The sequence below is a fragment of the Nansenia antarctica genome, assembly GCF_963989245.1.
Source record: "Nansenia antarctica genome assembly, chromosome: 19".
In the NCBI taxonomy this organism is placed as follows: domain Eukaryota; kingdom Metazoa; phylum Chordata; class Actinopteri; order Argentiniformes; family Microstomatidae; genus Nansenia; species Nansenia antarctica.
In genome coordinates this window covers 18,793,637-18,809,500 of record NC_137692.1, presented here as the reverse complement: position 1 = coordinate 18,809,500, position 15,864 = coordinate 18,793,637, and the positions used below count along the sequence as shown (strand labels likewise).

The window sequence follows — 15,864 nt, the reverse complement described above, 5'->3', positions numbered from 1 at the left end:
TAACTGCTCCTCCTGAGACACCTGCTTCCCCCTATACTGTGTCTCCTAAGATTTCTACTTCCCTCCTTGAACTGTTTCTCCAGTGTCTATAAAACAAAACTCAAAATAAATTATTTCTTTCTTCTTCGTGTCTTATCACGACGACTGCCAATGGCCCCCGGCCTGAGCTAGATTACTCTTCCTGCTACGACTGGTGAATTGATGATTTACTTGCTTAGTCAAATGCATCGATGCTAAATGCCAGAAATGTAAATGTAAATGTAAATGTGAATGTGTTTCCGCTGAGAAGATTGCTTTGTGTGTTTGTCCTCTGCTTGGTCGGTGTCTGAGACGTCTAAACAAGAAACCAAACCTCCGCAGAAATCACAGTATATGGTATAATTCCATGAAGGCTGGAAGATCAAAACAATGATCAGGTTGTTTGCCATCATAAGAAAACAAGAGCCTGTCTTTTAAGTCCTCCAGATACTACGAAAACCTTTGAAGTGTCATCTTAAGTGTTTCAGCCTCGAAAATCATGCAGAAATCATGCTCATTCATCTGAAAGTACAGATCTAATACTGCGTGTGTGTGTGTGTGTGTGTGTGTGTGTGTGTGTGTGTGTGTGTGTCTGTGTGTCTGTGTGTCTGTGTGTGACCCTACATATGAATGGTTGAGTTATCAGAGTGGCTGGCGGAGTCCTGTGCTGAATAAAACATGTCCGTCTGTCTGTCTGTCTGTCCCTCTGATCCGGTTCTGGTTCTAGAACAAAGGCAGAGAGTAGAAGCAGAAGAAGTTAAGTGCACTTAACGTTCTAGAAGGTCACTGGAACGATATGACGTTCTAGAAGGTCAGTAGAAGGATATCACACTCCCAGACAGCTACACCACTACACAGGCCTGCAGGTTTCTGTTCCTCACCTGACCCTTCACCAGGATTCTGACGAGCAGTTGATAAGTCGTGAGCTCAGAATTATCAGGTTCTATCTCGGTTTAGGGTAGTTCAGAGATATTGAGCGTCAACGTTTTTACATTCCATTATGTTTTGTGAGATGGAACCTTTGTATTTTTATTAATTACTAACTAAAAAAATGTCAACAGTTTAAAAATAACACCACACAGGCATTAATAAACACCTAATGGATGAGATTATGTAAAAAACTCAATTTTGACAAAAATGGAGATAGAACCTTATAATTCTAACGTCACAAAGTGGTGTAGTACAGGGGAGGCTGGTGGAGGTAGAAATCGGAGGATGAGCTCGGCGTGAATGCATGCGTGCACGTGCAATAAACACGTTTTTTTGATACCCTTCCTCGTTCCATCACCTTGCTCTGTGTCTCTCCCGGAGCAGCAGAATATTGCCACCTCTGGTGTTAAACTGGTTGTGGGTGGGCTAGTATCTTTCCCCCCCCCCCCCTGGAAGTGATTATACCGTTGCCACGGTAACAGAGTACGTGACCCACCACAAGCTCGTTATTTTTTCCAAAAGGCAACCTTGAGCAAATCAAATCGATAACAGACTATAGCTGGAGAAAAAACAAAAAACTAAACAGTTTGGAAAGGTTTTTCAAAGTTCTTCAAAAGCTTTTAAAATAGAGGTCATAATCTTTGCAGCCGTTCTCAGTCATTACTGTGTTCGTAATTGAATTGTAATCATGCGGGCTAGCAGGGGTTATGACCAGAGAATACTTTATTGAGCGGCCTTTATCCGGTCACGCACATCCAGACTGTGTGTGAAGTGTGTGTGTGGGGAATGTCAATGTTTTGCTTTGTTTGTGTGCACATACATGCTCTGAGCATGGTCTATGGAGCGAAACCGTGACCATTTTAATGATCAAGTGTTCTTTGCGAACAACAATGTGAATGAATGAATGAATGAATGAATGGTCTTTATTGTCATTAATATAGTACAGGTACCATACAACGAAATTTGGGAGGGGGGGGTTTGTCATGTGCGGGAGATTTTCTGATCAGTTTGATCAGAATCTATCTAATCATAATGCCTATATATACAGTATATATGAACCTCTGTGTCGTAATGAATGGAAGGTACTAGAGATTCAGGTTTATTTGTTTTATTTGTATTGATGTTTTTATACGTTTTTCTATTTCAGGATGACTGGAACGCGGTGGACTCATCCAGCAAGAACCAGGCGCACAGCAACACAGACGACAAAACTCACAGTCTGGAGACACTCCCTCCTGGTGAGAACTACACTACCCACAATGCCATGCAGGCTGATTAACCCCTTCAATCTAGACCAGTGGTTCTCAAACCTCTCCTCGGGGACCACCAGCCGTTCCACATATTTGATCTGTTCCACCACCAGCACACCTGATTCAACTAATCAAGTGCCAAGCAATTATGGTTTGTGCTTGATTAGTTGAATCAGGTGTGCTGGTGGTGGAACGGCTGGTGGTCCCCGAGGAGAGGTTTGAGAACCACTGGTCTAGACACACACACACCAGGGTCTATGGAGAGGCCAAGGTCAACACTAATCTTGTTCCCAGACACTTCCAAATGCTCTGGAGGTCTCTCTGGGATATGGACCAACGCATCAAACATGGCCTTTGTTGAAACTACAAGAACCGGGAGAATCTCCCAGTCACATGGCCGTTGGCTTGATAGGCCAACCGATCAACTCCCATGACACCTCCCCCAAGTGCTTGTGCCACCACACTTTTCGGAGTTGGAGCCACATCTCGCAGTCTTGGAATTCACTGAAATCAAATAATGACAAATACTTTATTCAGTAAATTCACCCCCCACGAAGGTCATGTTTTAGTAATTATTCATTATTGGTTTATATGCGCAGTGCTCAACAGCCTGGGGACAAGGTTAGGTTGACACCAGGGGAGGCCGGTGGAGGTAGACATTAGAGGACGGCTCTCATTGTAATGCATGTAACGGAAGAAGAAACGTTATTGAACATGTATCGGATAGCATTTCTCAATTCCATTCCGTGCGTTACAATGAACCCGTCCTCCAATTTCTACCTCCACAAGCCTCCCCTGGTCAACACAGGACATAACACATGGGCGGATGTCTGACTTCTGAGACTGTCCTTCTGTCACCCCATAGGACCCAGAACGAGTAGAACAGACACGGTCCCTCTCAGAGGCTAATTGGCTAATACATCAAACATGGTTAACTCATTCTATAATTCACTCCTCCTCGTGAATAGCGTTTCAGGGTCGGGGTTCAAATCGAGTTCAATTCCGCTCTGTTTGAATTGGACATAGAATTTTGATTCATAGGGATGTCATTTAAGTCCTGAATTGAAGCATTTGAGTATGTCATATCAATCTATTTTTTGCAGACCTTCCATTCCATTTAAATTCATGAGGGGGAGAGGAAACAAATGCACACTTTGTGGGGTAGACGGGCAGAGAGTGGTGCCGTACTGTACTCGCTGTGTTCTCCCAGAACATCAGCCGCATCACGCCGGGTGTCAGCTGTGTCCTTCGGGAACACCCGTGACGCCGTACTCTACTGTCCATACACACAGGGTGCGTTCGTAAATACGCTCTGGACATGTGATCAGCACTCAAATCAAATCATAAAACTTTTGATTTGATTCGAGGGTACCTTCATAAAAAATACGCTCTGGAAATCTGATCAGCACTCATGGGAATGCCTCTTATCCAATCAAATGACTCGGTCGCTCTGACGTTGAACCCAGTGTGCACACCCCCCCCCCCCCCCGACTCTCTCAGAGCTTACCCTTAGTGTTCATGACACTACAGAAGGTGTGTATCAGGGGGGAGGCGGAGGGTGGAGGTAGACATCCCCTAGTTTGTACTGTAGGAATACTAGGGAAAGATCCAGAATACATGAATCAGGGCTACTTACTTTTACACTGTCGTGTGGTTTGTGTGTCTATAGCAATACTGAGGAAAGCTACCGTACACAACACATTAAGGATAATGACTGTACGGCTATAGGAATCTATAGAGCAATGCTAGGGAAAGCTATAAAACACATTAGGGGATTTGTACAAGCTTTTGATCCTTGTCCAGGGGGCTGAACATCCACAAGTCCCTGTCGAAACCAATCTGCCCGGCTGTGACAAGCTCAGCCCAAACGCAATCCAATTGAGCCGCGCTGCTTAACACACACTATACCCCTCAGGTCAGAGCAGCAGACCCTGATTTCTATAGGATATAGGATTTAGTGGGTTTAAAGGTGGCTGTGGCACAGGAGGAGGTAGAGCCGGCATCTAATGATCGGCAGATCGGCGGTTTGAAAACCCCGGCTGGCCACGTGTCGAGGTGTCCATCGGCAAGACACCGACTGAACCCCAAATTGCTCCCAATGAGCGGGCCGGGCGCCTCGCGTGGTAGCTTGCCGCCCTTTGGTGTGTGAATGGGTGAATGAGAGGCCATTGTAAAGTGCTTTGGAAATAAGGCGCTATATAAGTGCAGTCCATTTACCATTCAAAAGCAGTGTGTGAGGAAGAGGTGTGTGTGTGTGCGTGTGCGACTTTGTGAGTAACTGTGTGTGTGTGCGTGTGATTTTTAATCCTGCAGTAATACCGTATATCGCGGTAAAATTTGGGGAAGGTTTAACAGTGTCAAACATTGGATACCGCCCAACACTAATGTGTGTGTGTGTGTGTGTACATTAATATAGAATATAATTTAATAGAGATATATGTAGAGTGGGATACTCAGGGGTCCTGTTCCACGGAATTATCAATATATTATATATAGGCTCTCTTTTATGTGTGTGTGTGTGTGTGTGTGTGTGTGTGTGTGTGTGTGTGAGAGAGAGTACTAGAGGATTTAGGTCACCCAGCAAATGAACATTCATCTGAGTGAAACAGAATTCACAGAAGGAAAGGGTGGCCATTTTAATTAAACTCATTTCCAGATGGTCTGATGTACAATACACTGGAGGGAGGGAGAGCGAAATGTCTGTGGAAATAGTTTTTTTCTTTTTAAATTAGCATGATAAATATCTTCTTAAATCCTCACAGCTGTGGCTGATTGGCCTTATTCCACACCACACATCGTCCTTATGGGAATATGTACCGAATATTTACATTTTAGCAATTCAGCAGAGACTTACAAAGTGTAAGAGGGTGAGTCAACCACAATCACGCATCACAATCACATTATGATGTTGGAGAATAGGTCAATCAATCAAGTTTATTTGTATAGCTGCTTTTTACATAAATGTCACAAAGTGACAGGATATAGGGTGGAGGGGACTCAGGAGTCATGTTTTTTATTATTTTTTGCTGAGTGGGGCAGTCCCACTCATATTTTTCATTTTTATTTGACAGATACAGTGAAGATTTAGACAGAAAGGATGGGTGAGAGAGAGGAGGGATGACATGCAGGATATGTCGCCGGCCGGATTCCAACCCGGGGACCCTGCGGTCAGTGGCGTACCGCAAAATCCCGAGGCCCACCCGCAAGGTGGCGGCGGGGGCCCTTTCGCAACGGAGGTTAACTCAAACGGATGTAGCGGTACATTTATTTTAAGGCTGCATAAAGCCTACAGCATAGACCGTATGGTTGGCCTGGACAGCTATCAGCTACAGCGCGCTGGCCGTTTGCTCAGAATCATTCTGACACCGTATGTGTGACTGTGTGTGTGACATGTCCATACACAAACGGCAACAAGAACAGACCGACAGGCTACCCACCACCCCGAGTTAATTTGATTCATAGATTAATACATATCTCTAATAATATCAAATAATAATAGACCATTCTTACCTTTAACAATGACCAACACGTCCTCTCCTCCTGGCATTCGTCTGTGCGAAGTCCTTCACTATGTAACATAGTATGTTTGTTAAATCCATTTGACGTGCGCGCTGGCTTTCAATGCTGAGAATCGCTAGTCTGGAGAGTCTGTCCTGGGACATGGTGCTTCTCAGATAGCTTTTGATAATTTTGAGTTTTGAAAACGATCTCTCGGCCGGGTCAGCCTGCTGCAGTAACACTGACCCTCACAGCGGTGCCACAGGTGCATCCACGACGTTCGTCCCTGACCCAGTGCTAATTGCATCCCTACCCGCGTCAGTCGCAGAAGCTGCTTTGGGTCGGTTTGTGAGAAAATATGACATTTTGGGAAGTTTCGCTGCATTTTGTTACATTTTATATTGCTCTTGCCGTTTTTGCGCACCACTGAGGTACTTTCGCTTGCTCATTTTTCTGCAGGGACTTGTGTCTCGCTGCCTAAAAAAAATTTAATAAAAAAGTTTGTATCGTAGTGCCGAGAGACAGGAGTCGTAGGCGGCGTATCAAATGACAAAGCTAAACGTTTAATGAAGGACATGAACGATTGTCAACAACACACTCAAGCAGTAACTGAATAAACAACTCGGGTACCACGCACTTAACTGTCCGTGCGGAACAATACTCCCAACCCACCGTGGGTGAATTATGTCAACCCACCACAGTATCCAATGTTAGGGGGCCCCCTAGAGGCTGGGGGCCCCCCCGCGGTGCGTCGCTTGCGGGCCCGTCCCCTACGCCACTGCCTGCGGTTACATGGTCGACGCTTAACCCGCTACGCCACCTAAGCGCCCCAATGGAGTCATGTTTTGAGGGGCTCAGAGCACCTCGGACAGATAAGTACAGAGAGGGACAACACAAGATTAGAAGCTGTAGCAAACAGAAAAACTGATACATTAACAACAGAACAGCCGTGCCTTTTTTTTTTACCTACTATAGGCCTTGTAAATGAGCCTGCCTCCTACACAGAAACACTGCAAAATCGCTTTATACTTGCTTACCCTGATGTGATTTTGAAAATGTAAGAACACTGGGTGATAGAACGCACATATCTAGGAAAAGTCATGAAAGGAGGGTACTGAAATTTGATCGAGTGCAAAGATATAAAAAAATAATAATAATACTCACAGGGTCAAAATGACCCATACCCATGGCTGTTCTAGTGTTAACCAGTAGGAGAGAATCTGCATAAAGCAGGTGACCTGAGGCCCCTGGCATATCTAAAGGGCAAGGCCAGCGCCCGTTTACTCCACATCCACATCCAGGGGGGGGGGGGGGGGGGGGGGGGACAGCTGCGTGACCCCCGAGACGCCCCGAGCCATGAAGCCTGAGCTCATTAGCCCTGTAGCCTCCGTCCTCTAATTAGCTTGTTGACAGCCCCCCCCCCCCCCCCCTCTTCTTCTGATGAAGTTACCTCTATAGACACAGCTAATGTGGTCAGTTTTAACTAGCCTGTTAACCAGCCCCAAATGCACTATAAACCTCAACCTATAGTACCTTCTCTATGCAGCCTCGGAAGGGACAATAAACACTCCTCACTGGTGTGTCATTCGGCCTGTCCAGACAGTAGCGGTGTAGAAAGATTTAGTGGAGACAGACATGTGATTTACATGTGATTTACACATGGCAGTTATCGTCTGATCTTCCAGTCTGAATGGTGACCAACGCCCCCCTCTCTCAGCCCAGAACACAGAACAGTGTTGAATGAGCATACCTGACTTCCTGAGGACATTGCACCTGTTGATTGCTATTGATTCCTATTGTAATGTATGTAGGCCGAAAGGCCTCTTCTATCGATGTCTCTGATGTCCCTATTGGTGGGATGGAATTGAAGGGCAAGAACAAGCAATGTTTTCTTTTGAGTTTCTCGGTCTCAGGCCTATTGCACATGCACACGATGCTTGTGTTGTACTTGACACAGACACATTTGTTAGACGTACGGTTAAAACTTCCAATCGTTTACAGTTTGTTTATTTTGTATGTTTCTTTGAAATGATGAAACACTCTGTTCTCATTCTCCCTATGCCTCAATGTGCTAAAGGTTCTGTCAAAACAGCACGACAGAATCGTGAACGGGTTAGAACATAACATAGAGTTCACCGTTAATGTGTAATGTTCACACCAAGCTATAGTTAACAACACATCACAACCGTCTGAAGTTGAACGTACGTCTTTATTCTTAGCCGTATGGGCTGACCGCGTTTTACCGTATTTCACCAAAGAGAAGCCCCAGGTTGTGTTTCAATATCCACACTAGCATAACATTTAGAATGCACAGCCAATGCATTGTTTCAGTCTATGTGGTAGGCTAGTGTGGATATGGAGACAGGGACTCTCTCTCTCGATTGTTAGAAACTCCATTCCTTGCGTCCTCTCCTCCATCCTCCAATCCCCTTCCTTCTCCTAAAGCTTTGGAGGCGAGTATCTAAGGGGAGGAACCTAGTAGTGAAGGAGTAAGAAGCAAGTGGAAGACGGGAGAAGAGGAATGCGAGGAATCGAGTTTCTAACAATTGAGAAAGGGGCAAAGCCTCCTTGTCAACAGGAAGGCCAGTGGGTGTGGACGAGGTCACTTAGATCTTTGGTTGAGCGATGACATCATTACCACCAGAACATAGCTATTAAGACAACGTCAACTGCTGCTAGTTAACTACACTTATATAATAGACACAGATCGAATTACTCAGGGAGTGTGTGTGTGTGTGTGTGTGTGTGTGTGTGTGTGTGTGTGTGTGTGTGTGTGTGTGTGTGTGTATGGATGTGTGTGGGTGTGTGTGGGTGTGTGTGTGTGTTATATATTTGAAAACGATATTCATAGCTTTTGTATCTATAAGCTAATAGCCTGAAACTTTAATTTCACAGATAAAGAAGCAATTTGATCCTGGTGTTAATCACTGAATCAACCAATATGGTGTTATTACAAGGACGTCGGGTCTCTCCTGCAGTCTTAGTTAGCTAACTAGCTCCAAAGCGTCCTGTAATGTAGCTCACCACCATGTAACTCTGACTGGGACTATTAGCGTCACTGCCAGATTATAATGAGGCGATGCTAATTAGCATGCTATAAACAGGTTGACACAGCACAGTTAGATTAATTACTCACAGTAGTGTTTCCCTCCATGCATGCGTACACACACACACACACACACACACACACACACACACACACACAAATCCCCTTCCTGTCTGATACCTGACAGATGAAGCTATCGAATGCTGGCATATGTTTCTGAGGCCTAATTACCAACGTGTGTGTGTGTGTGTGTGTGTGTGTGTGTGTCTGTGTCTGGCTGTGTCTGTCTGTCTGGAGCCCCCCTCCAGACAGACAGACACAGCCAGACACAGACACACACACACACACACACACACACACACGTTGGTAATTGGAAGCATGTTGTTAAATGTTGTGACAAATGTGACTTTTCAGCTTTTTGTGTTTAATGTGCATTAATCCGACTAGACTGTGTCACACAATAGCAAGTTGCAGGCTGTTATTCCAGTTTGGGGAAACTCCAATCATTTCTCTGCACTCTGGAATCTGCAAACTAAACACTCCAGGCTGGGTGATGAAACTGCAGTTGGGAAGTGCTACCAGCTGTTTCTGTGCTCACAGACACATCAGGGCTTTCACACCGCCAAGGAACGTGCCGGTTCACGTTCCCCGAACCCAGTCTGGAACCGGCCAGCGCGTTCAGACCGAAAATAAATTGGTTCGGAGCCTGAAAAGTTAGGGTTAGAAAAAAAAAAAAAACAGTCATGATGAGAATGAGGCTGGCAGGTCTCATTCCAGAGACACCAGGAGCTGCCAGCCAGCAAACTGGTTCTGTGGGAGCCAACACACGGGCATCGATCACAAGGGCATCCCACACTAACCTACATGGACGTAATCAAACAAAGGGAGGGCTCGTCCGAGGACGACCTAGTAGTAGTTTTGGAATGAGATGTTCAACAAGCACATATGGGTTTGATGTTCGGGTATCGACATACTTTGGGCCATGTAGTGTACACTCACCGACCATTTCATAGGTACACTTTTTCAGCTGGAGAATGGCCAGATCTGTGTAGGGTAGGGTCAAAGGTGTGGTAAGTAAGAATGGATCTTACGTCCAGAAGAGCTCAGCAGCCATAGGAGTTAAGAGCAGCAACGTGCTGCACACAAAAGGTAATAAGTAGCAAAATAGTATGAAAATACCGAAGTTGAGCAGGAGCCAATCGGATTGCAGCCTTCCGCCGCGCCATCTTGGTTGCACCACTGAAACATAGTTACCATAGCAACCGTTGAAAATAGTTTTGCATGATTTCACATCAGGGTTAGTTTTTTATAAAGCATTAATAACTCTGTTTGCAAACCCTCCTATTTGACAAGCACCAAGTGAATATCGAACGGTCTAAACTAATGACTTATAACTGTTTGTAGATGGTTTATAATTGAATAATAAACCGGTTGTAAGTGATTTATTAACTAATTATAAACCCTTTACAAATGTGACCGTAATGTAAAGTGTTAACATTATATCATATTCCATTCCACTCCCTGTCTTTTTTGGTTTTGAGGCCAGGCGATGGACCTGTTTCTTTTGTTGTGGTACAGTGTCTTGTCTCTCTGCGTCATCCTCTGTGTCTCTGTGTGTGTTCCAGGTAAGGTCCGGTGGCAGGACTTTGACCAGGACCTGTATGTTGGTGCCACCGTGGTGCGACCGGGCCAGGACCCCTACGCCAGGAACAAGTTCAACCAGGTGGAGAGTGACAAGCTGAAGATGGACCGCGGCATCCCCGACACAAGACATGACCAGTAGGTGTCGACACCTGTCCCCCATCCCCTACTTCTTACCCCCTACCTCCTAACCCCTACCTCCTAGCCCCTACCCCCTACCTCCTAGACCCCAATACCAGACATGACCAGTAGGTTTCAACACATTATCCCCTATCCCCTACCTCTGAGCTCCTACATCCTAGCCCCTACTTCCTAACCCCTACCTCCTAGCTCCTACCCCCTAGCCCCTACCCCCTACCTCCTAGACCCCAATACCAGACATGACCAGTCAGTGCCAATCCCTAGGTAATATGAATGAATGAATGAATGAATGGTCTTTATTGTCATTGATATAGTACAGGTACCAAACAACGAAATTTGGGAGGGGGGGGGCTCCCCTGGTGCTAGGAAAGAAAAACTAAAAACAAGAAGGGAAAAGAGCTGGTTTACATAAATAAAGGCTATGTACACTATCCACTATACTATACTATACAAATAAAACACTGTGCTGTACTCTATGCTATGCTATACCTATTCTAACATTTCCTATCTCTGAACCTTATGTACCCGAGGGTTGTCATATTGCACATAGTGTTATTGCACATTCAATATCCCCTACCTCCTAGCCCAGTCCTCCTATCCCCTACGTCCTAACCCCTACCTAGACACTACTACACGTCCTAGACACTGACACCAGACAGGACAGTTAGGTGTCCCCTCCACACTAGACCCTACTCCCTAGGCACTATCTCTTAGGCCCTACCTCTTGCCCTCCTAGTCCTTACCTCCCAGACCCCAACACATGACCAGTAGGTGTGCCCTCCACACTAACCCCTAGCTCTGAGGCATGTAATACTACCCCTCCATACTAGCTTCCCCCCCCCCCCCCCCCCCCCCCCCGTAGGGGCCTATAGACTACCCTTACGCACAAGGGCCTGCTCTGTAGGCCCTATACCCCTGGCCTTACCTGCATGGCCCTGGTGTTGATCTGAGAGGTCTGTGTCTGCTTAGTGCTTAATGACTCAGATCAAATGTAAGTGCTAAATCTCTCCATCCTTCAGTCAGCCAGTCATTCATTTGCATGTGAAAACCACCATGGCCTTCCCCATAACCTGAGATTTCCATAATTTTGACAGACAATGCAAAGCCACTCGGCATGAGATATTACTCTTATCTCTGTGTCTTGTATTTATCGTCTCTCTCTCTCTCTCTCTCTCTCTCTCTCTCTCTCTCTCTCTCTCTCTCTCTCTCTCTCTCTCTCTCTCTCTCTCTCTCTCTCTCTCTCTCTCTCTCTCTCTCCCCCTCTCTCTCTCTGTGTAATGTATTCAGCCACTATCTCTCTGTCAGAGTGTGCGTGGTCGTAACACAATGAGAATGTCCATGACTAAAGGAAATAGGGAGCTAGGGACTTCCGCTATTGTGTGCTATCAGATGACCCTGGGTGTGTGTGGGTGTGTGTGTGTGTGTGTGTGTGTGTGTGTTTGCGCGTGCGCTGAGGAGCGAGAGGTGTTTTTACAGTATATACAGGAGTGATGGAGAGAGATCTGTTAGTTTTTGCCTACTTCTTGGTAACAGCTATTCTTCCTTTTTTTTTTTGTAAAGATAAGAGTCACCTACAGAGAGAAACGCTACGTACCTTTCCAGCTAACATTGCCCTTTAGCTAGCGAAAATGGGCAGCTTTTTAATGCATATCAAATATGCGGAGCGGCTCCCGGCAGCCCTCCACATTTGAAATGCATGTTCAGTTCTGAATGTCAGCCTGCCAAAATAGGCTATACATAACACCTTTTGAGAAAGGGAAGGCAGAGTGCTGAGAAGGCGTTTATTTACTTCAGTAATGCAGCTCTTGAATGCGCCATAAAAGGGCGCAATTTCTCCTATTTTAAATGACTAAAAGCGTCTCTATCGATGACGGATTTGTACCATCAGTGATCCGTGGTGTAACCGGCCAAACAGTCCAAATATTAAAGGACTATCCAGACCCAGACCAACAGGTTCCAGAACAGCCTCTACCCCCACACGCGCACGCGCACACGCACACGCACACGTACACACACACACACACACACACACACACACACACACACACACACACTTACATGCACACACACTTACATTCACACACACACACACACACACACACACACACACACATTCACACACTTGCATGCACACTATCCATACTTCTGTTGTTACGGTCCTATAGTGTTGTTGTGTTCCTGCTCCTATACACTACGCCACCTTACGTTATTGTTTTTATCCATGTTATATTGCCACTGCATCGTTGATTATTGATTGTAAGCATCTACTGGCTGTATTCTGTGTATATTATAAATAAACTTGGTTTGGTTTGATTTGATGCTCTGTCACAAACACGCCTTTTAGTCCTGTCTTACACGACACTAGGGAGGGAGGAGAGAAGGGGGGGGTGGGCGGAGGAGAGGGGAAGGAGAAGTAGAGAAGAGCGAGGGAGGAAAAAACAGAGAAATATTGGGAGAATACATATCGAACACTGGGAGGGTCCATGGGCGAGATGATGCATGGGGACAGGGAAGGGACAGAATTGATGTGTAAGGGTCGGCACAGGGGACACTGCTGCACGAGAGCTTGGTGTGTGGGTCCCTCTGACATCGTGATCAATGTCCACACCAATAAGGACGAGGACACACACACACACACACACACACATACACACACACACACACACACACACACAGCCAGGGAGAGCTGCTCCAGACAGCCCCCCCTCCCCCCCCCCCCTCAGAACTGTGAGGAGGAGTAAGTCTGCCAAGCCAACACATTAGGGGGGATAGTAGATCACTACATCCATACATCAGGAGCTGGTGCAGACCTGGGAGAGTGTGTGTGTGTCTGTGTGTGTGTGTGTGTGTGTGTGCGTCTGTATGTCTCAAACAAGGTCTCTCACGCCACCGACCCACCTCTGTTCCATTATTAACACGCTGCCTGTGAAAAGCTGACGTCATGGTCTCGTAGGCCTGCTGCAGAGTGGTATGTTAGAATAGTGGCGCCGATGAGCTTCGAATAGTTCCTTGTATAGCTTCCTGGTTGAACTTCCTCTATCTAGATCTACCCAATATAGATATTTTTTTATTGGATTGAACAAATGGTTGCCTGGCAACGTGCTCCGTTGGTATAATGTAAAGGAACTATTTGGCGTTGGTCAATAAAAATAAAATAAACGGAACTGGCTGCCACTCTTCCTTCTAACACTGGTCTGGTGTAGTCCTGTATGTTGATGAGTCATGCTGTAGTAGATTAGAACCCCACGTCTGATTCGTGGCAGTTTGATACTATTTTTTTGAACTCCTCTTATGCAGTACATTGATATGTTTACATCGTGAGAGCAGACTTGTATGGCGCCGATACGCTGTAGCAGTCAATGAGGTCATGTGGAATTATGTGCGTGACTCGACTCTCTCTGGCAAATGTCTGTGTGGCAGTCAGAGGTGATTTGGAATCACGCTGTTGTGATGGAGAGCCCTGCGTGAGATATGAACTGAAGTGTGGCCTTCAATATTTAAGGATGTTTTCTTGGATTAGTGGTAGACAGCAGCTGAGAGGGTATTTGCTGTACGTTGTACTCCTTTGCACTGTTTTCTTGGTTTAACACTACAACAGCCATCTGTGATTTCTTTTTATATCTTTGCGCTCGATCAAATTTCAGGACCCTCCTTTCATGACTTTTCCTAGATATATGCGTTCTAACACCCAGTATCCCTTACATTTTCAAAATCACATCAGGATGAGCTAGTATGAAGCTATTTTGCATTTTTTTCTGTGGAGGAGGCAGGCTAATTTACAAGGCGGCCAACAAGTGGTCGTTGTGTGTGAATAGTAGCTTTCCATTGTAAAGACTATGGTCATTTGACCCCCGAGGCGGCTCTTATAGTAGGTAAAAAAGGCACGGCTGTTCGTGTTAATGGTTGATGCTTGTGTCATCCACAGGTCCTTGATTTGAGCCTCGTCAGATATGATTGCTATGTACAGCTACAAATATTAACTTACCATTAATAACCACAGAGTTTAATGGCCATTAAAGGTCGTTACGTCTTGTTCACAGTAGTAGGTTGATGTATTGTCTTTTTCAACTCCCCTGACATTTACTTTCTTCTCATGAATAAACACCCCAGTCCTGTCAGCAGGTTCAACTCAGCATTCATCAGCAACTTGATTAAGGTTGTTTTAAGAACCTGCAAGACAAATAGATTAATGCTCCTTAGAGAGATAAGACGAGGCGGAGGCTGGGTGGAGGCAGAAATTGGAGTACTACTGGCTCATTGTAATGCCTGGCATGGAATAAGGAATCAAACTCATTTTGACACAGTGCCTCATTCCATGCCCCCATTGCAATGAGCCAGTCCTCCAAGTCCTACATCCACTGGATAAGACAAGGTACAATGGATACATCACACCACATCTCCGCTCAGCTCTTCGCTGGTGATCACCTACGCTCCTAGGAGTGTTTGGGGGGGTCTGATGCGTCACCTTCTGTCCGACTCTCGGTAAATCGTGACGTTAGAATTATAAGGTTCTATCTCAATTTTTGTCAAAATGTAGTTTTTTTTACATAATCTGATCCATTAGGTGTTTATTAATGCCTGTGTGGTGTTCTTTTAAAATGTTGACTTTTTTTAGTTCGCAATTCATAAAATACAAAGATTCCATCTCACAAAACATAATGGAATGCAAAAACTTTGACGCTCAATATCTCTGAACTGCCCTAAACGGAGATAGAACCTTATAATTCTAAGCTCACAAAATACCTCAAAGACCCCTCTGACTGAATAACAGATACTCTTTGATACACACACTTGTGTGATTGTGTCTATTGTCTTCTAACTCTGATATATAGTTAGCCTGTGGCTATGTTTATGTGTCATACTAGAAGCATTTTACAGCCTTGAGATGCTCTGACAGAGCTGTGACTGCTCTGTCTTGTTGTTGCGTCACACACTGAGTACAAGCAAAGTAGCTCAGGCAGCGCCTCCATTACAGTAGCAGCTCAGCCATATCTCTCACACACACACACACACACACACACACACACACAAACACACACACACACACACACACACACACACACACACACACACACGCGCTCACTCACTTGCTCACTAACTCTCTCACTCAAACACACACACACACACACACACACACACACACACGGAGGATAGCTTCTGTCTGGTCAGTGATGGTGGAGGATAGCTTCTGTCTGGTCAGTGATGGTGGAGGATAGCTTCTGTCTGTGGTTTGTGGGTCTGCAGGCTCCACAGCGCAGCACTATCGCCAGTAACACAGTTGATGGATGCAGCTGCTCGACCCCCCTCTGTCCCTCCTCTCTCTCCCTCTCCTCCAATTTT

The 15,864-nt window shown here is 45.6% G+C and overlaps 1 protein-coding gene across 1 annotated transcript in view; it reads left to right on the top strand.

The window, feature by feature from the left end:
• galnt2 (UDP-N-acetyl-alpha-D-galactosamine:polypeptide N-acetylgalactosaminyltransferase 2) overlaps positions 1–15,864 on the top strand; it is a gene marked incomplete at its 5' end in the record, with an annotated part of 84,735 nt that overhangs the window by 43,617 nt on the left and 25,254 nt on the right. The window contains 2 exons of the mRNA XM_080548793.1: positions 2,096–2,186; positions 10,368–10,521. Of these exons, the coding sequence (XP_080404919.1) occupies positions 2,096–2,186; positions 10,368–10,521 (245 nt within the window). The remainder of the gene's footprint in view (positions 1–2,095; positions 2,187–10,367; positions 10,522–15,864) is intronic.